The 18169-nt window shown below is 42.9% G+C and overlaps 1 protein-coding gene across 1 annotated transcript in view; it reads left to right on the top strand.

The window, feature by feature from the left end:
- Positions 1 to 1206: 1206 nt before the first annotated feature.
- The window catches only part of GABRR1 (gamma-aminobutyric acid type A receptor subunit rho1), a 39536-nt gene continuing 22573 nt past the window's right edge, over positions 1207 to 18169 (top strand). The window contains exons 1-3 of the mRNA XM_077999677.1: positions 1207 to 1328; positions 15660 to 15710; positions 17577 to 17683. Coding sequence (XP_077855803.1) covers positions 1207 to 1328; positions 15660 to 15710; positions 17577 to 17683 — 280 coding nt within the window. The remainder of the gene's footprint in view (positions 1329 to 15659; positions 15711 to 17576; positions 17684 to 18169) is intronic.

The raw sequence follows: 18169 nt of genomic DNA on the forward strand, positions 1-18169 counted from the left end.
GAATCGTGTCAGTGAGAATCATATATCATTCAAGAATACTTCATTTTGGTTTATAAAAGCAGAATTTAAAAACTTATTGTGAATTACAGATAGCATAAGAAGAGAAAGACAAAGCTTCTTACGATCTGGAAACAGAACCTTAAAACAACTACATTTCAAATAACCCCAACAAAATTTCTCTCATCAATTCGTTCAGTCCTGTGTAATTAATTCTCATTCTGTTGTATCTTGGGTTAGCAGTTGTGTGAAACTGCTTTTCAGCTATAGAGTTCTGGGAATCCTGACTCAGTTTACCGGTACAGTCTGAAAGTTATCAAAACCATATCAGCTCAGCTTTGAAGAGATAATAGTTTGGAGTACCTAGAACAGTCTCTTTCACGAGGCTCTGAGACTGTCTTTTGATGAAGACACAAACTCTGGCCTGTAGATTATAGCAGAGTCTTGAAGTAAGCATCAAAGCAAAAGAAAAACTATCTATAAATAACACAGACTTGAGGCTAAAATTAATTTATTACTGGTATTTTTGAAATGTGGAAAGTGCAGTGAGGTTCATGATAAGAATAATGCAACTGACAAGGAAATTTACTTATTTCTGTGCCAAACAAAGACAAAAAAGCCTCTTCCCCAGTTGCCCTCTCAATCTCAGCCATATAGACAGCCCACGCAGGTACCAGGCCCTGGGGTTTCAGGGATTCAGCCACAGGAAGTGGGGGTAGGGAGCTGTTCAAATCCAGCCCTCAGCTAAAGCAAATAATAATGGCTGTAAGCTTAAAATAGATCCAGGGAGGAGCTCATTAATGTGAACATAGAAAGCAGTTCTGCACCTCTGGCCTTATTCCTTTTGGAAACTGCTTTGGTCCATTTTTACTTTCCTTTTATTCAATGCACCAGAAAGTAAGACTTTCACCAACATTTTTACCACATTTGATGATGAACTAATTTAGACTGGCCAAAATAATTGTTCCACTGGGACACAGGAATTCAACCTCAGTTCAGAAAATCCCTGACATCTGACGTAGGAGGATTTATAGGTTTAGTGGAAATTGCTTTCTCCTGCTCTGCAGATTGCATCCTGTGGGTTGATTTTTTTTGCATGAGTAAACATCCTTCTAATAATGAACAGACCAATAATGTCTTAAAGAGAGAAAAAGAACAACATTTTCCTTTTTGCTGTTTCTGGAGAGAGCTGTTTGAATTTGGAAACCCATGTTGACTGTCCCAAATATGAAATTTGGCATCTTTCTTTTGTGGTGGGGATGGGTTTTGGCCACTGAAAGCAGAGTGCACTGGCCTGGAAGAGAAGTCCACGAGATGTCTAAGAAAGGCAGGTGAGTGGACATTTACGGATAGAGGATTTAGGAAAAGAGGGTGCGCAAAGTGAGCTTACAGTATTGTTCTAGAAACTGAGCATCATTTCCAGCATATGGTGTTTTGTGTAGATGCCTTTTTCTTCCCTTTCCCTTTGTTCTCCTGCTGCCCTGCTTTTAGAAGGTTAGAATTACGTTTTCTTTTTAAATGATGCTAGATTAGATTATTTTATCAGTGCATATTTTAAAATTCCTTATGAATTGTCCTAGGTGAAAGGTAGGTTCTGGAAAATAGAATATATGCACATTAAAAAAAAAAATCAAGGGCAATTATTTGCTGTCTGTGTCCTAGGGTTAGAACAAATCTGTGAATTTTCAAATTACCAATGGGACCTATATTTCATGAGAATGATTCTGCTGTAATTATTTCTGTTAGATTTGTGAATCACTTTTTAATATTTTAAAAGAAAGCAGCTTTCTCCAAGCTGTATGACTAGAAGGATCATTATTAGATGGTCCACTACCTGTAAACTGGGAGGGCCATGGACGGAGGTGCCTGCAGGCAAATGCTTGCCTGTGGTCAACACCAAAAGTGCATGCTGCCCTGTCTGCCAGCACTTGCAGAGGGAACTTAAGACAGGAAACCAGGTTCCCCACCAGCCCCTTAGCACTCAGCCTCGCCTGGGCCATTCTGATGGCAGCACTGGCAATGTCTAATCTGGGATGCACACCTGCTTGCCCTGCATCAGTCAATAATACAGGAGACTTGGAGACAACCTAATCCAGTGCTGTCTTTGTACTGATGAGGAAGTGGAGACAGTAGGGCATTGTTGATTCTTGGTCCTTTATTAGCCTTAACTTCAAATTGAACTTCACCTTTCTTTGAGTGTAAATATAAATAGAGTCTGAGAGATCAGTGAATATGAAAAGAAATCTAGCTTTTGGGAGTTTGGGGTTAGGAGGAGGGCTGTGTGTCTAGCGCCTCAGTGTCTTCCCTCTGGGGCTGGAGGGAGCCCTCCTCACATGGGCTCCCAGACAGCCAGCTGTAGCTCACAGCATTGTTTCAAACTGTTCTTAACAACATTGCAAAACTAGGAGCTGAAATATCCAGTGGTCATGGTGAGCCCTGGGATACTAAGGGAGGCCACTGTGCCCTATTACCATCAGAGTCAGAAGGTGCTTGGGCAAACACTGGAACTTGTGGAGTGGTACAGCCATAGAGATTATTTGATCCAAATGTGCTTATAGGGATTAAAAGCCACAACAACAACAAACTCTGTTGGTCTTCATCAAAAACTTTCCCCAAGTCAGAGTTAGAGTGGCAACCTATTCACAAATATCGGTGATTAAGAAGTCTAAGAGAGTGAAATAGACTTTCTTTTAAATAATTTATTTTAAACATTTATATTTTAATTGACAAATTATGATTGTATATATTAATGGGGTACATACAAAATGATGTAAGGATATATACATGCAATGTGGAATGATTAAGTTTAATTAATGTATCCATTACCACAAATACTTACTATTTTTTTGTGGTGAGAACATTTGAAATTTACTCAGCACTTCTGCAATATACAATACACTATTTTTAACTATGGTCACCCTGCTGTGCAATATGTCTCAAAAAACTATTCCTCCTGCCTAACTGAAACTACCTCTTGGCCAACATCTCATACCCTCAATCTCCCAGCCTCTGGTAACCATCATTCTGCTCTCTGTTAATATGATTTCTATTGTTTTAGATTTCACATACAAATGAGATTATACGGTATTTGTCTTTGATGCTTGGCTTATTTCATTAAGCCTAATGTCCTCCAGGTTTATCCATGCTGTTGCAAATGACAGAATTTCTTTTTCTAAGGTTGAATAGTATTGCATTGTATACCACATTCTCTTTATCCATTCATCCATTGATGGACACTTAGGTTGTTTCTATAACTTGGCTATTGTGAATAATGTTGAAATGAAAATGAGAGTGCAGATATCTCTTCAACAAACTGATTTTAAGTGCTTTGGATATGTACCTGGACATGGGATTGCTGGATCATATGGTAATTCTGTTTTTAGTTTTTAGAGGAACCTCCGTCTAGTTTTCCATAAAGGCTGTGCTAATTTACATTTCCACCAACGGTGTTACAAGGGTTTTCTTTTCTCCACATCTTCGCCAATTCTCGTTATTGTTCATATTTTTAAGTTTGTTTTGTTTTTTGTTTGTTTTAGAGACAGGGTCTTGCCCTGTTACCTAGGCTGGATTATAATGGTTTCATTAATTTATGAATACCTGGCTAATTTAAAAAATTTTTTTCTATAGACAGGTTCTCACTATGTTGCCCAGGCTGGTCTCAAGCTCCTGGCTTCAAGTGATTCTCCCACCTTGGCCTCCAAAAGTGCCAGGATTACAGGCATGAGCCACCATGCCTGGCCATCTTTTTGATAATAGCTATTCTGACTGGTGTGCGATGATATCTTATTGTGGTTCAGATTTGCATTTCCCTAATGACTAATGATGTTGAGCATTTTTTCATATATCTGTTGGCCACTTGTATGCCTTGTTTTGAAAAATGTCTATTCAAGTCCTTTGCCCATTTTTAATCAGGTTACTCGTTTTCTTGCTACTGAGTTGTTTTTCTTCTATATTTTAGATATGAACCCCTTATCAGATGTGTATGCCTTACAAATATTTTCTTCCAATCTACAGATTGTCTCTTCACCGCATTAGTTATTTATTCTGCTGTGCAGAAACTTTTTAGTTTGATGTAATCTCATTTGTCTATTTGCTTTTGTTGCCCAAGCTTTTGGAGTCAAATGCAAAAAAGTCACTCCCTAGACCAATATTGTGTAACTTTTCTCCTATGTTTTCCTCTATCAGTTTTACAGTTTCAGGTCTTACACTTAAGTCTTTAATCCATTTTGAGTTGATTCTTGTATATGGTGTGAGATAGAAGGTCCGATTTCATTCTTCTGCGTGCGGTTATCCAGTTTTCTCAACATATTTATTGGAGAGACTTTTTTTTTCCATTGTGTGTTTTTAGGACCTTTGTTGAAAATCAATTGATTGTAAATGTATGGGTTTATTATTAGGCTCTCTCTTCTGTTTCACTGGTTAATGTGTTCGTCTATATTCCAGTTCCATGATGTTTTAATTACTATAGCTTTGTAATAGAGCTTGAAATCAGGTAGTGTGATGCCTCTAGCTTTGTTTTTTTTGCTCAAGATCATTTTGGCTATTTGGGATCTTTTGTGGTACCATATGAATTTCAGGGTTTTTTTTATGTTTATGAAAAATGACTTGGAGTTTTGACAGGGATTGCATTGAATCTGCAGATCACTTTGGGAGTATGGACATTTTAACAATATCAATTCTTTCAACCCATGAACATACTTTTCCATTTATTTGTGTCTCCTTTAATTTCTTTCACTGGTGTTTTACAGTTTTCATTGTACAAATTTTTCACTTCCTCAGTTAAGTTTATTAGTCTTTTTTTTTGTAACCACTGTATATTGGATTTTTTAAATTTCTTTTTTTAGATAGTTTGTTGCTAGTGTATAGAAACACTTCTGATTTTTGCATGTTGAATTGAATCTGCAACTTTCTTGTATTTGTTCATTAGTTCTGACAGTTTTCTTGGTGAAGTCTTTAGGGTTTTCTATGTATAAGATCATGTCATCAGCAGACAGCAACAATTTCACTTCTTTCTTTCCTATTTCTATGCCTTTTCTTTCTTTCTCTTGTCTAACTGCTTTGGCAAGGACTTCTGGTACTATGGTTGAATAGAAGTGGTGAGAGTGAGTCTTGTTACTGATCTTAGAGAGTGAAATAAAATTTCTTTGTAATTTTACTTTTAAAAACTTTCATTTCTTTAGTTATGAAAGACACATATAACTATTATTTAAATTTACCAAAAAAAGGAGAAAAAAAAATTTAAAACATCCAAGAATTGCCCGTAATCTCCAAACCCAGAAGTAACCTTGTTAACATTTTTGTGTATTTTTTTCTTGTCTTTTTTGGTAAGCATATACTGAATACTAAGTAGTTTGGAATTATGCTATACATATAGTTTTATAACCTTATTGTATTTAATATAATATTGTCTGCATGTTTACTTATTTTAAAAGTCAATAGAATTATCATTTGATTGGCTGCATAATAATGCAAATATGTAAATTAATACACAGTGTGCTACCATTTAAGTGTTTGTCTCTATTTACAGACATTTGGTTGCTTCCTCTTTGTTATTACAAATAATCTGTTTGTACGTCTTTGTATATAAGAAGAGTTGTTCACATACATAATTATTTAATTAGGATAGACTCCTTGAAGTGGTATGGATCAAATGGAACAAAAACATTGAAAGCTCCAGATACATGTGGGCAAATTTCTTTCCAGAATATTAGGTGGACCCAACTTATACCCCACCAGTCAGGTTAAACTTCATTTTTATGTAGCCTAAACTTTTAAAGGGCTTACTGAATTTCATCCAGACTCTAAATCCATAAGCTGCTGGTAATTTGTATCCAGGCTTCTTCACATGGTCATGCTAATAAAATAGCTTAGGTAAACATGGGCACACCAGAAGGTGAGTCTAGTGAGGTGCCTAGGGTGCAAAACTGAAGGAGGTGCTTATATGCCCCAGAGAGTGACTGGCTCTTAACATTTTATTCCCTATGCGCCTTACCTACCTCACTATAGTCTCCACCCCAGCAAATAATTCATGTTTTCCCAGAATCTCCATGGGAGGCACATCCAGACAGGACCCATCTTCACCAATCATGCAGAATCAAGATCAGAATGCCAGGGCACTGGGCGATGTTTCTAGAATAAATCAAAACTTACTGTCTCAGGCCGGGCATGGTGGCTCATGCCTGTAATCCCAGCACTTTGGAAGACTGAGACATGAGGATAACTTGAGCCCAGAAGTTCAAGACCAGCCTGGGGAACAAAGTGAGACCCAGTTTCTATAAAAAGTACAAAAAAAGTAGCTGGGCATGGTGAGATGTGCCTGTAGTCCCAGCTACTCAAGAAGCTGAAGTGGGAGAATGGCTTGAGACTGGGATGTCAAGGCTGCAGTGAGCCGTGATCATGCTACTGCACTCCAGCCTGGGCCCATCTGACTCTGTCTCAGAAACAAAACAAAACAAAACAAAACCCAAAACTTACTGTCTGTCCTCTCTTCCTCTCTTCCCTGGAAGAATGGAAACATAAGCTGCCTACACTACAGGCCCCTGGACAATGCCAGCTCAGGCTGTGGGAGGGCAAACTGATCCTACCAGAAGCTGGAAGTACATTATCATGCATTCTTTGTCGTGCTAAAGAATTCACATTTATTCTGAAGGTAAAGAGGAGCTGAGTGGTCTCAGCAGATTTCCATTTCGGAGAGACGATGCTTCCTTGCTCAGCAGCATGATGGAACACCAGGAAGGGGGCTAGAGGGGAAACAGAGAAAGTAATCCAGAGTCTATGACCAGAGTCTGAGGCCAGGTAAGAGCTGGTGCAAAGCTCATTCATAGTGCAATGAACAGGATGGGGATGGGGGAGGAATGAATATGAGAGATTTCAAGGAGCTAGAATGGTCAGAATCTGATTGGCTTCAGGGTAAGAGAGAAGTTTAGGGTGAATGTTCAGCAGGTGTTTGGATTGTACGACTGAGTAGATGGTGGTGCTAGGAAGGAGAGCAGGCGGAGGAGTAGGTTTGGGGATGAAGGTGGTGAGTTTGGTATGAACATATGGACCTAGATGTGCTTGCAAGATACCAAGAGAAAGCTGTCCAGTCAGCAGGAAGGGATATAAGTCTGCAGCTCAAGAAGGAAACTGGGCTTGGAGAATTAGATTTAAAGGGAGTCCCCATAGGTGGCAATGGATGAGGTGGCCAGAGATAGCATGTGGCATGAAATAAGGACCGGATCAAGGACAGACCTTGGGGAAGAGCAGCATTTGAGGAGAAGATAAAGGAAGGGGACTCAATGACGGAAACTGGAAATGAGTGACCAGAGAAATGGGTATAGAACTGGAACACAGAGGTGTTGCAGATGTTAAGAGGCACATTTTTTCCACAGTTATCAAGTGCTTATTACAGGGCAGGCACTACATTGGGCAGTGAGCTCTTCACCAATCACTCAATGAGATGCAGACTGTGCCATCAGAGGCTTTCTGACTAGGAAGGGGTTCTGGCGAGGTGTCAAGGGTTTTAAGAAGGAGGGAGTGGTCAGATCACTGCAAGGTCAAAATCAACTAGTTAGAGGACTGAGAAGTGAGCCCTAGATATGGTAGCTACATGTCATTAATGGTCATCCCACAAAGAGACAGATGTCAGTGGGTTGAGGAGAGGAGAAGAGAAAATGGAGTGAATATAGACAGTATTTACAAGAAACTTGGTGTGAACTGAAAGACTGAGACGGGATGAAGGTGAAAGAGGAAGACAGGAGAGCTTTAGGGTAGGAGGGACTTTGGAGGTTTCAAAGGATGAAGACAGGCCAGGGGTGGCAACAATGTGGCATGAGGTGTTGCTGTCAAATCCCTGTCATGCGTGACAAAGAGAAAGCTGTGGGATTAGCGACTGATTGCCCTAAACGCCTTAAAATTTGATTTTCTCTGAAGCTAGTAGCATTCTCTTAGTCTTGTCCCTCTGCTCCCCAGAAAGTTTGCTTGAACTTTTGAGTCCCCACTTTGTGCTGCCTGGTCCTTGTCTCCCTGCTGATTACGACCTGCCCCTCCTCCTTGCAGTCTCCTAAGGCCTCTGCACCTTCTGCTCCCATGCTCACAACGCCATTCTCTTTCTTATTTCTCTGACCCGTTTTTTCTCCCTCCAATATTTAGCAGAGGTGTCACCTCCTCTGAGAAGCCTTCCGTGGCCCTCCCTCACCCCCTGCCTCTCAAGTCTCAATTAGGTGGCTTACTTCTGAGCTTCTGCAGCTCTCCACCACTCTTCTGTCTAAGGACTAATCACTCAGCATTGCCTTTTTTATCTCATTTGTCTCTGCTTCTAGACTGTGAGCCCCTTGAGGGCGCATTTATCCTTGTTTCCCCACAATCAAGAACAATGGTGAATGTTCATGAAATGTTGGGCATGAATAAATGAGTGAATCCTGACCCTTGCTATTTCCTGTACTTCATTCATTCATTCAACAAATATGTATTGAGGGAACTATACTCCAGGCACTGTGCCCATGGCTTGGGAGGCAATGGAAAGCAGAAAAGACCTGCTCCTCCCCTCGAGGTGCTGACAGTCTAGTGGGGGAGACAGACCTTAGTCAGACCGTTTTTGTGAATACAAAAATCAAAAATTTTGCAGAAGGCTGGGCATGATGGCTCACACCTGTAATCCCAGCACTTTGGGAGGCCAAGTGAGGAGGATTGCTTGATCCCAGGAGTTCGAGACCAGCCTAGGGAACATAGTGAGGCCCCATTTCTACAAAAACAAGCAAAAGTACCCAGGTGTGGTGGCACACACCTGTGGTCCTAGCTACTCGGGAGGCTGACGTGGGAGGATCACTTGAACCTGGGAAGTCGAGGCTTCTGTGAGCTGAGATTGCGACACTGCATTCCAGCCTGGGTGACAGAGTAAGACCTATCTCCAAAAAAAAAAAAAAAAAAAAAAATATTCTGCAGAATGTCAGACCTTCAAGGACCTTAGAAACCCCCTCACTTTAAAGATGAAAAAAGCAAGGCTCAAAAAGGTACACAAACTTGTGCCATAGTCACATAACATACCCGCAGAGCCCCACAGACCCCACATTTCTACTCTGGTGCTCTCCTCCCGCCATCAGAAAACGAAAGAAAGTTATATTGATGGACATAAAACTCAGGTTGAACCAAGTAAAAATGTTTTTGTACATCACAAACAGTTGAATGTCAGCCATTTCCTGTGGTTCAAATTAACATTTTCTTGCTTAATTCTTACAGCACGCCAGTAAAGTTAGTATTATTCCCCCCATTTTATAGGAAACTGAGACACAGAAAGATCAGAGGTATCACTGCCCAAGGTTAACAGCTAGTTTGTGGCTCCCCTGGGATTCACACTGAAGTCTGACTGATGCCAAGTCTGCACTCCTTCCAATACCGTCAGCTGCCTCATCAAATAAATCTAACCTCAAACAAGCAGTGGTGGCTCTTGGGATTGCGGTGATAGCATTGAGAAGACCTCGTGAGTCTTGACTAACCTCTGTTGAAGGCCTGGTCTCTGCTCCACTCCCCAGGCGAGAGGGCGGGAGGTGAAGCGAGGTAGAGATGTTCCATCCACAGTTTCACATTCTGAAATGCATTGCAGGCTGTCCCCTTGACAAACACTCGTTTTTGTTTGTTTTGTTTCTGTTTTTAAGCACTGAGACATTTAATTGGCTATGGGGATTTCACTCTAAAGGCATTAACAAGAGTCTAAAATGTTGGCATTAGGGTCAAATAGATATCAACAAGTTAGAAAGTAGTACGTTCTATAAGAAATGGGAATAATACAATCTGATAATTCTAATAAAGCAAATAGGTGGACAAAATTCAGAGCTTTAAATTAAAAATAAATAAATAAATAAAGTAACCTGGCATCTTCAAGTGAGAAGGCATATGGTATTCCCAGGCATAGGAATTCAGACATATGTACAAGGGGAAAAAAGGGATGATCTAGGCTGAGATTTTTTATTTAAGTCCGCAACTTGGACTATAGGCTGAGATCTTATCTAAGAAGCAGTTAGACAAACATATTCTTGATGTGTTCTTTTTACTCTGTGGCAAGGCAGTAGCAGGCCAGGGCTGTCTGTGTGTTAGGGGCCCAAGTTGGTGGGAACAGAAATCAGTAATGGTGGCAAGACAGCTTGATCAAATACCCTGAGACCGGACAGAAGCTGACAGGTTAAAGCTGGGTTGGTACCCCCACCCCAGACAGCCCTCGTGGCCCTTTGGCTGCAGGCAACAGCTCAGGTCTCCCTCAGATGTGCAGGCCTCAGAGGTCAAGGAGTGTTCACACCCTATCCGTCAGGGATCTCCAGAGGAAGAGAACCAATAGGCTGTCCACATCCACATCCTTATGCCTTTCTCTGTCTGGATCACACATTTGTGGGGACTGCCAAGTGTGAGATCTGCAGGGCAGACTAGCAGGCTGGAAGTTCTGGCAGAAGCTGGCGTGTTGCTGTCTTGAGTAGGAAGGCAGTCTGGAAGCAAATTCCTTCTTCTTCGAGAAACCTTAGTCTTTTCTCTGAAGGCCCGCAGCTGACTGGATGGGGGCTCCCCACATGATGGAGGGTAATCTGCTTTACTTAAAGTCCGCTGATCTAACTGTTAATCACCTCTTTTAAAAATATCGTCACAGTAACATTTAGACTGATGTTTGACCAGAACAGTACCATGGTCTAACCAAGTTGACCCATAAAATTAACCATCACACATATTAGAGAACATGATTTGAAAAGCAGAGTAGTAGTTACCAAAAACCCACTTAGGAAGGAATCAAAGGAAATGAACTAGTTAATATTTACAGCCAAGGAAAAATACAAAATGCTCAACTCATTATGTGGAAGAATGCACAGCCCCTATAACAATTCAAGAAATGCAATATAAATAACATGATGAGTGCATGCTCATTAAATTAATGAAAGTTAAACACACACACACCCCCAGTGCTAGTGGGTCTGCGTGGAACCCAGACCCCTATTGGTGCAGCTCTGGCAGGGGACCTACCTTTCTAGCATCGCCTTCAGCCAACAGGACTAGAGCAGTGAAGCGCCTCTCACATCTCAGGGAGCCTGCTGCCTTCTGGAATGAACTTGAAATGTTTTGAAGCCATCTCATTGCCTAAACCCTTACTTCACAGCTGAGGAAACAGACCCGGAGAGAAGCAACTTGCCATCTCCCACCAGTAAGCCAAATGGGTTCAAGGCAGTGTGCTGGCTTCCTGACTGCCTGCTGTCCTCCTATTGTACCAGGTCACGGCCTCAGATAGCTGTGCAAAAGAGCTCCATTTTTAAAATTAGAAATCACAACTTTGGTTGAACATTGGAATCACATGAGATTTGAAAACTATTGATGACTGGCTCCCACTCTTAGAGGTTCTGATTTAATTGGTCTGCTCTGTGGCCTGGGATTTTTAAGCTCCTCAGGTGATTCCAATGTGTGATCAGGGCTGAGCCTTAGATGGTTGTGTGCTACATGTCCGCTATTCTGGTAGCAAATAATTCTTTTCTCTTTTCCCGATTTGAAGACCACTCTCTTTGATGGAGAATAGCAAAGTAAAATTGGATTCTGTTAGCAGAATCTCAGCCTTATTGTAATTGTTTATTAACATTGCCTCATCTCTGCCAGGCGCGGTGGCTCACACTTGTAATCCCAGCATTTGGGAGGCTGAGGCGGGCAGATCACTTGAGCTCGGGGGTTCAAGACCAGCCTGGGCAACATGGCAAAACCCCGACTCCGCAAAAAATACAAAACTTAGCTTGGCGTGGTGGCAAATGCCTGTAATCCCAGTTACTCAGGAGGCTGAGGTGAGAGGATAGCTTGAGCTCAGGAGGTCAAGGCTGCAGTGAGCTGAGCTTGTGCCACTGCATGGTAGCCTGGGCAACAGAGTGAGACCCTGTCTTCAAAAAAAAAAAACCAAAATGAAATCTTGCTTCATCTTCTCCAAGTGGTATACTTCCTTCTACTGACTCTCCTAGCTCAGGATGCAACTGGAAAGAATTCTGCTTGTCTTTACCATGTCTCTTGAGTCTCATTTAGACTCTGGCCTCCCTTGACTCATTTTTATGGGTCCCTTCAATTCTGTGGAATACACCCTTGAGTTTGTGCTACTCCTTCCATATTTTGTACCTGTCTTTGTAAAGTCAGTTCTGCACACTGCTAAGGGTTTACAGAGATGTGTAACATAGAGGCCAGGCATGGTGGCTCACAACTATAATCCCAGCACTGTGTGAGTTTGAGGCAGGAGGATCCCTTGAATCACCTAGGATGTGGAGACCAGCTTGGGCAACATAGTGAGACCCCTTCACTACAATTTTTTTTTTTTAATTAGCTGGGCATGATGTCACACACCTGTGGTCCCAGCTACTTGGGCGGCTAAGGCAGGAGAATTGCTTTAACCTAGGAGGTTGAGGCTGCAGTGAGCTATAATTGCACCACTGTACTCCAGCCTTGGGCAGCAGAGAGAGATCTTGTTTCAAAAAAAAGAAAAAAGAAAAAAAGTAGAGTCTCTCATCTATTGATCCCACGGTGAAATGAATGGGATGGTCAGAAGGCCTATCACCACAACAGCACAGTGTGCACATTCTGATGAAAGCATGTAAAGGAGAGAAGCACTGAATTCAGTGCGAAGGAGAAAAACTCAAGAATGCTTTCAGGAGGAGGTGGTATTTTATCTGGGAATGCATGGAGCTGTCTGGATAACAAAGGGTGTGAAGACTAATGGGAAGGGCATTCCAGAGAGTTGGGACATCGGGAGCAAAGCATAGAGATGTAATTGACAACAGCAAGAAGTTGGGGGCAGAGTGGGAGCTGAGAGTGGGAAAGTGAGTAGGAGCCTTATTATGGGCCTTGTATGCCCAACTTCCACGGATTTTACTTTGAGGATGAAGGGTTTTAAGAGGGGAAGTGACATAATTGTGATTTTCATTCCATGGTATTGGTGGGATGGTTGGATTAGAGAAGGATAAGACCAGAGGCAGGAAAGCCTGCTGCCTCCCATATGCTAAGTAATGACACCCAAGGCAGCAGGGTGGGGATGGAGAGGGCAAGACAGCCGGGGCAGGGTGGGGGACGTTGAGAAGGAAGTCAGCCAGGACTGGCCACCTGACTGCTGTGGGCAAGGCCCCAGTTGGTCTTTCATGGCCTTTATGCACATCAGAAAAATGGACCCCTATGAGCAGGTACATATCTAAGAAGTGGAGCTAGAACTGGATGTACCCTGTTGTTCTCAGTGGCTCTGGAGGAGGATTGAGAGATGGGCGGGGCTTGGGGGGGTGTGCGGGGTGGGGGTGTGCCAAGGACAACATCTGGGTGTTTTGCACTACATACAAGGACTTCTTTTCTTGGCTGTTACAAATGCTGAGAAAGGAAGATCATTTTCATTAGCCGTTTTCTGCTTCTTTGTAAAAATTAAGTTCTCTATCTTGTCAGATGAAATAGTCAGCAAGGTGAAGTGTAACTTATCAGATGCCCGGCCATTAGCTGAATGAGCCTTCCAGCAGAGCTCCCTCATCACAAACCCCCATCCCTGCTCCAGCTCACCCCTGAGAAAGTTCTGACGCCTCTTGGGAAAGCATCCACGCACAGACTAAGAACTAGAACAAGCAGACATCAAGAAGTCTCATAGGTTGGAATTTGTCATTTCATCCAAAATAAAAATGGGTGTTCAACAAATGTACACCGTATGTTCAGTTCAAAAAGCTGTCTCGAATGTCATCCTGTATCATCTTAACTTGGTACATGCCTATCCTTTCTTCATAACCTCCTGGGGCTCATTCAATAAATATTTATCGTGCACCAACTTTGTGCAAGGTCCATGTTAACTTGTGTATGAGGAGACGATAAGCTCAGACCTTCCACATCTAAGCCGATTTCCTGGCAGTGGGAGGCAAATCTTCCAACGTGATGCTATGACCAGTCTTGCTTCCAACCCTGGAGCCAGAACCCCTGGCTCTGACTTCTGGCTCCTTCACTTTTACGAGTTATTAAAAGTCTTTGTGTCTCAGTTTCCTGCATATAAAATGGGGATAATGACGAGGCCTACCTCCTAGGGTTGTTTTGAGGAATAACCTGAGTTAACACACGTAACAGGAGTTAGCATATAACTCGCACATAGGAAGTGCTCAAGCAGTGTCAGATTTTCCTATTACTTGTTTTGTGTAATACATCATTTCAATATCAATAATCATACCCTCAGATGGCGAAAAGATGCCAATCACGCAAAAAATATTCCATGATATATTATAATTTGAGTTTAAAAGAAAGTTTCAAACAGTGTAATTCTCCAAGAATTATAAGAAATACAGATGCAGAACGGCAGAGGTTACTTGTGAGTTTATATTCATCTTCTCCTTTATGATTAATCTATTTTCTAAATTTTTTTACATGGGCAGGTAAACAGGAAAAAAGTTATTTAATAATATTAAACAATAATGAAAAAGACCATAACTATATCCTATTCATCTGTCTTCTCTTGGCTAGAATCCAGGCTTCCTGAAGGCAAAGGCAGTGGCATCTCAGAATTTGACAAAACTCCTTTCGTCAGTGTCTGGTTCCATTTCAGTCCGGCCCAAAGCCAAAGTAAAAGCTGGGCCAAGCTTTTTTCCATTCCAACCTCCTCTTTCATTCCCTCCTGTCTCCCTTCTTAAGTGCCCATCTAAGGGGCTGATTCCTTCCTTCATTCAACTAATAGGTATTGAGGGTCCACCGGGGTCCAGCACCGTGCAAGGGACTGAATGCGAAGAGAACTCTGTCCCCGGTGTCCTTCGGCCTCATGCTGCCCATCAACTGTGATGGCCCATTGCCCGGAGTGCATGCCACTCCCCGGTCTTAACTCTGCCCACGCCTGCAGAGCGCACACCTGTCTCTGCTCCATTTTCTACAGATGACATAATCCCTGTGCATCTGTCCTGATGTGTCCCTGTGCATCAGTTGAGTCCTGGCAGAAAACAGCATTGCCTTCAAAAGGGCTTAACTCATGATAATTAAATAAAAGAACAATTCAAAGAGATGTGGGCAGAGTTCAGGGATCCAGTCAGGCGTGTTGATGCCCCCAAGGACTAGGAATAGCAGGAAGCCAGGACTACCCCTTGACTAGAAGGGGAAATATTATTATTGGAGTTTATTGAAGATACTGTGATTATCTGCAATCACAGAGTAACACAGGCATTGCTAGTCCCTGGCATCAAAGCCAGGAGAGAATGAGGAATAAATACCCTGACCTCTTTCTTCCTCCTCCTCCTCTCTCATCTTCTGTCAGTGCCCATTTGGCTGAAATCATGAGCCAAAGAACGAGGATGCTCAAGTGATGCAGTTCACTTAGCAAATGTGTTACTCTCCATAATGATGGTTTTATGGTGGATCAAAGTTAAAATGTATACATCCTTAAGAGCCTTCTAAGAGAATGGTGTCCATTTCAGACCTGGGTAGACCAGTGGGGAAGATTATTTTAGGTCGGACCTCTTCAAATTAGACCTTCTGAGTAATGAATCCTCCAGTTTCTTCTGTAGGTACTTGGAAAATGCTCAAGAAGAGGCTAAATGAATGCATTGAAGCTTCGTAGTTTTTTCTCCTTCTTTCACATTTTATTCTGGTTAGATTTGAAGCAAATCTGGAGGGAGAGGGGTGCTTGGTTGATTTGAGTAACTAGACTGTCTCTACAATGCCTTTACTTTTTTTGTTCATAGTAGGCCTCAAAGACAAAGACGAGAAGTACATGAAGATGCCCACAAGCAAATCAGGTATGACCATAAGCACATGCACACTGTTTTGCAGATGTTTATTCCCTGAACCTCAACCGCAGTGATTTTCAGCAGAGCCCCTCCCCGACCCCTCACCAAGGATCAGAAACTGGAGGATGGGGACCAGAGGAAGGGGAGCCTGAAAGGAGACGGCAGCAGGGGGTGGGGGGCTGGCTCCTGGATCAAGCTGGTGAGAGAGGATGTCTGTGGCAATGGGAGCTGGTGTTCCTTCTCTTGACAAACCCGGCTTCCTCTCTTATATCTGTAAGCAGCTCGCTGGTTCCAATTCTTTCCCTGGGCCACCTCCTTTGCTGCCAGCACGGTAATTCCTCACTTTAGAAGGACACTTCCTGGTGGGTTCAGAAATGGCAATGGCTCCTCCCATTTGTGTACCACTTTCTAGTTTGAGAAGTACTTCCAGGTTGGGTGTGGTGTCTCACACCTGTAATCCCAGCACTTTGGGAGGTCTAGGTGGGAGGATTGCCTGCAGGCCAGGGCTTTGAGGCTAGCCTGGCAGCATAGTGGGACCCCTGTCTCTACAGAAAATTTTAAAATTAACTGGACTCAGTTGCATGTACCTGTAGTCCCAGCTACTTGGGAGGTTGAGATGGGAGGATCACTTGAGTCCAGGATCACTTGAGCCCTGGAGTTTGAGGCTGAAGTGAGCTCATGATAGATCACTGCACTACAGCTTGGGTGACAGAGCAAGACCCTGTCTCTAAAAATAAATAAGTAAATAAAAATATAAAATAAAGAGGGAATAACTAGGAATATATATCTGTATATATTTGTATACAAGAAACTCTGCTCAGATAGACAAGAAACCAGTAAGAGAAACACCTGGCCAGGTGCGGTGGTTCATGCCTGTAATTCCAGCACTTTGGGAGGCTGAGGTGGGTGGATCACTTGAGGCTAGGAATTCAAGACTAACATGTCCAACATGGCAAATCCCCTGTCTCTACTAAAAATATAAAACTTAGCTGCGCATGGTGGCAAGCACCTGTAATCCCAGCCACTTGGGGAACTGAGGCATGAGAATCACTTGAACCTGGGAGGTGGAGGTTGCAGTGAGCTGAGATCATACCACTGCACTCCAGCCTGAGTGACACAGTGAGACTCTGTCTCAAAAAAAAAAAAAAGTGAAACACCTGTGGATGAGGGCTGGGGCGGGTGGAGGCAGAAGTGGGAGGCTGAGTCTTCACTACATTTCTTCTTCTAAAAAATTTTCAAATGCTAAAAGTATGTTACCAATAGAGAAAAAGAGAAAATAAATACAAATGACCCCAGGTGCAGTTCAGAAGCAGCAGCAGGAGTAGCCGCCTTCCATGCAGACGGGATGGTCAGCATTTCCCTCCAGGGCAAGGTCCTGCTCCCTCCACAGTGGGCCAACAGAGATCAGGGGACCAGGCTCGGACCATACTCACTTGCTCTCCCCTCCAGCTCAAAACCCCTCAAAAGGCTGAGACACTTTAAGGGAATTTGGGCTATTAATAACAAGACTAGAACCAGCGATTAATAACAAGACTAAACCAGTGATTTAATGTGTTGGTTACACATTAAAATCATCTGGGAAACTTTAAAAAGACCAATTTTCAGGCCCTATTTCCAGACAGTCCAAATCAGCATCTCTGAGGTGGGGCCTGGGCATCAGTATTTTTAAAGCTCCACAGTCACGGTCAAAGTCAATGTCTTGGACCTTCTGGGTCAGTTCATTTATCCAGAAAGATGGAGAAAGGAAGAGGGGATAGCTTAAAAGAAGAAATAGCATACCCCATCACACCTATCAAGATCAAGTCAGAATGTGAGTTACTTTTTATTTGTCTTGGTTGGAATATATGATCTCACTGGTTTCTTCCCCCTTGGCAGCCCAATTCTGAGACGAAGCCCTGACATCACCAAATCGCCTCTGACAAAGTCGGAACAGCTTCTGAGGATAGATGACCATGATTTCAGCATGAGGCCTGGCTTCGGAGGTATGGGATGTGTGCTCTCGCGGTGCGCTCTTTCTTCTGGTCCTCTGTCTGTGGGCAGGAAATCAGCCAAGGTACAGCACAGCTTTGCTCTCCCCTGACCCAGTCTGCCTCGGTTGTGCTTGGTGGACAAGACATTGAGCCCACAGTACGTTCTGAGCATCCGCCTTGCCCCGCCCTGGGTTCTGCTGAACAGAGTCTGAGGAGGCATCTGCTGCTGGGTGGCTGCTGCCCCTCTAGGATGGCTCACAACGAGGGAGGCCAGCAGCTGGCTGTAGGAAGGGCAGGGGAACACAGGGCAGCTGCAGCCCAATACAGCCTCCTAAAAATACCTGGAAATAACAACCTTGGACTAAATTTGTTGTCATCTGGGAGCTGGCAGATAGAGTTCAGGGTACATATCTTAGGGCAGAATGTGATCTGCTCATTTTAATTAAATGAAAATAGCTTGAGAGAATAATGATTTAGTGCAGAAGAATAGCAAAGCCC

This window comes from Macaca mulatta, chromosome 4, assembly GCF_049350105.2.
Source record: "Macaca mulatta isolate MMU2019108-1 chromosome 4, T2T-MMU8v2.0, whole genome shotgun sequence".
Taxonomy (NCBI): domain Eukaryota; kingdom Metazoa; phylum Chordata; class Mammalia; order Primates; family Cercopithecidae; genus Macaca; species Macaca mulatta.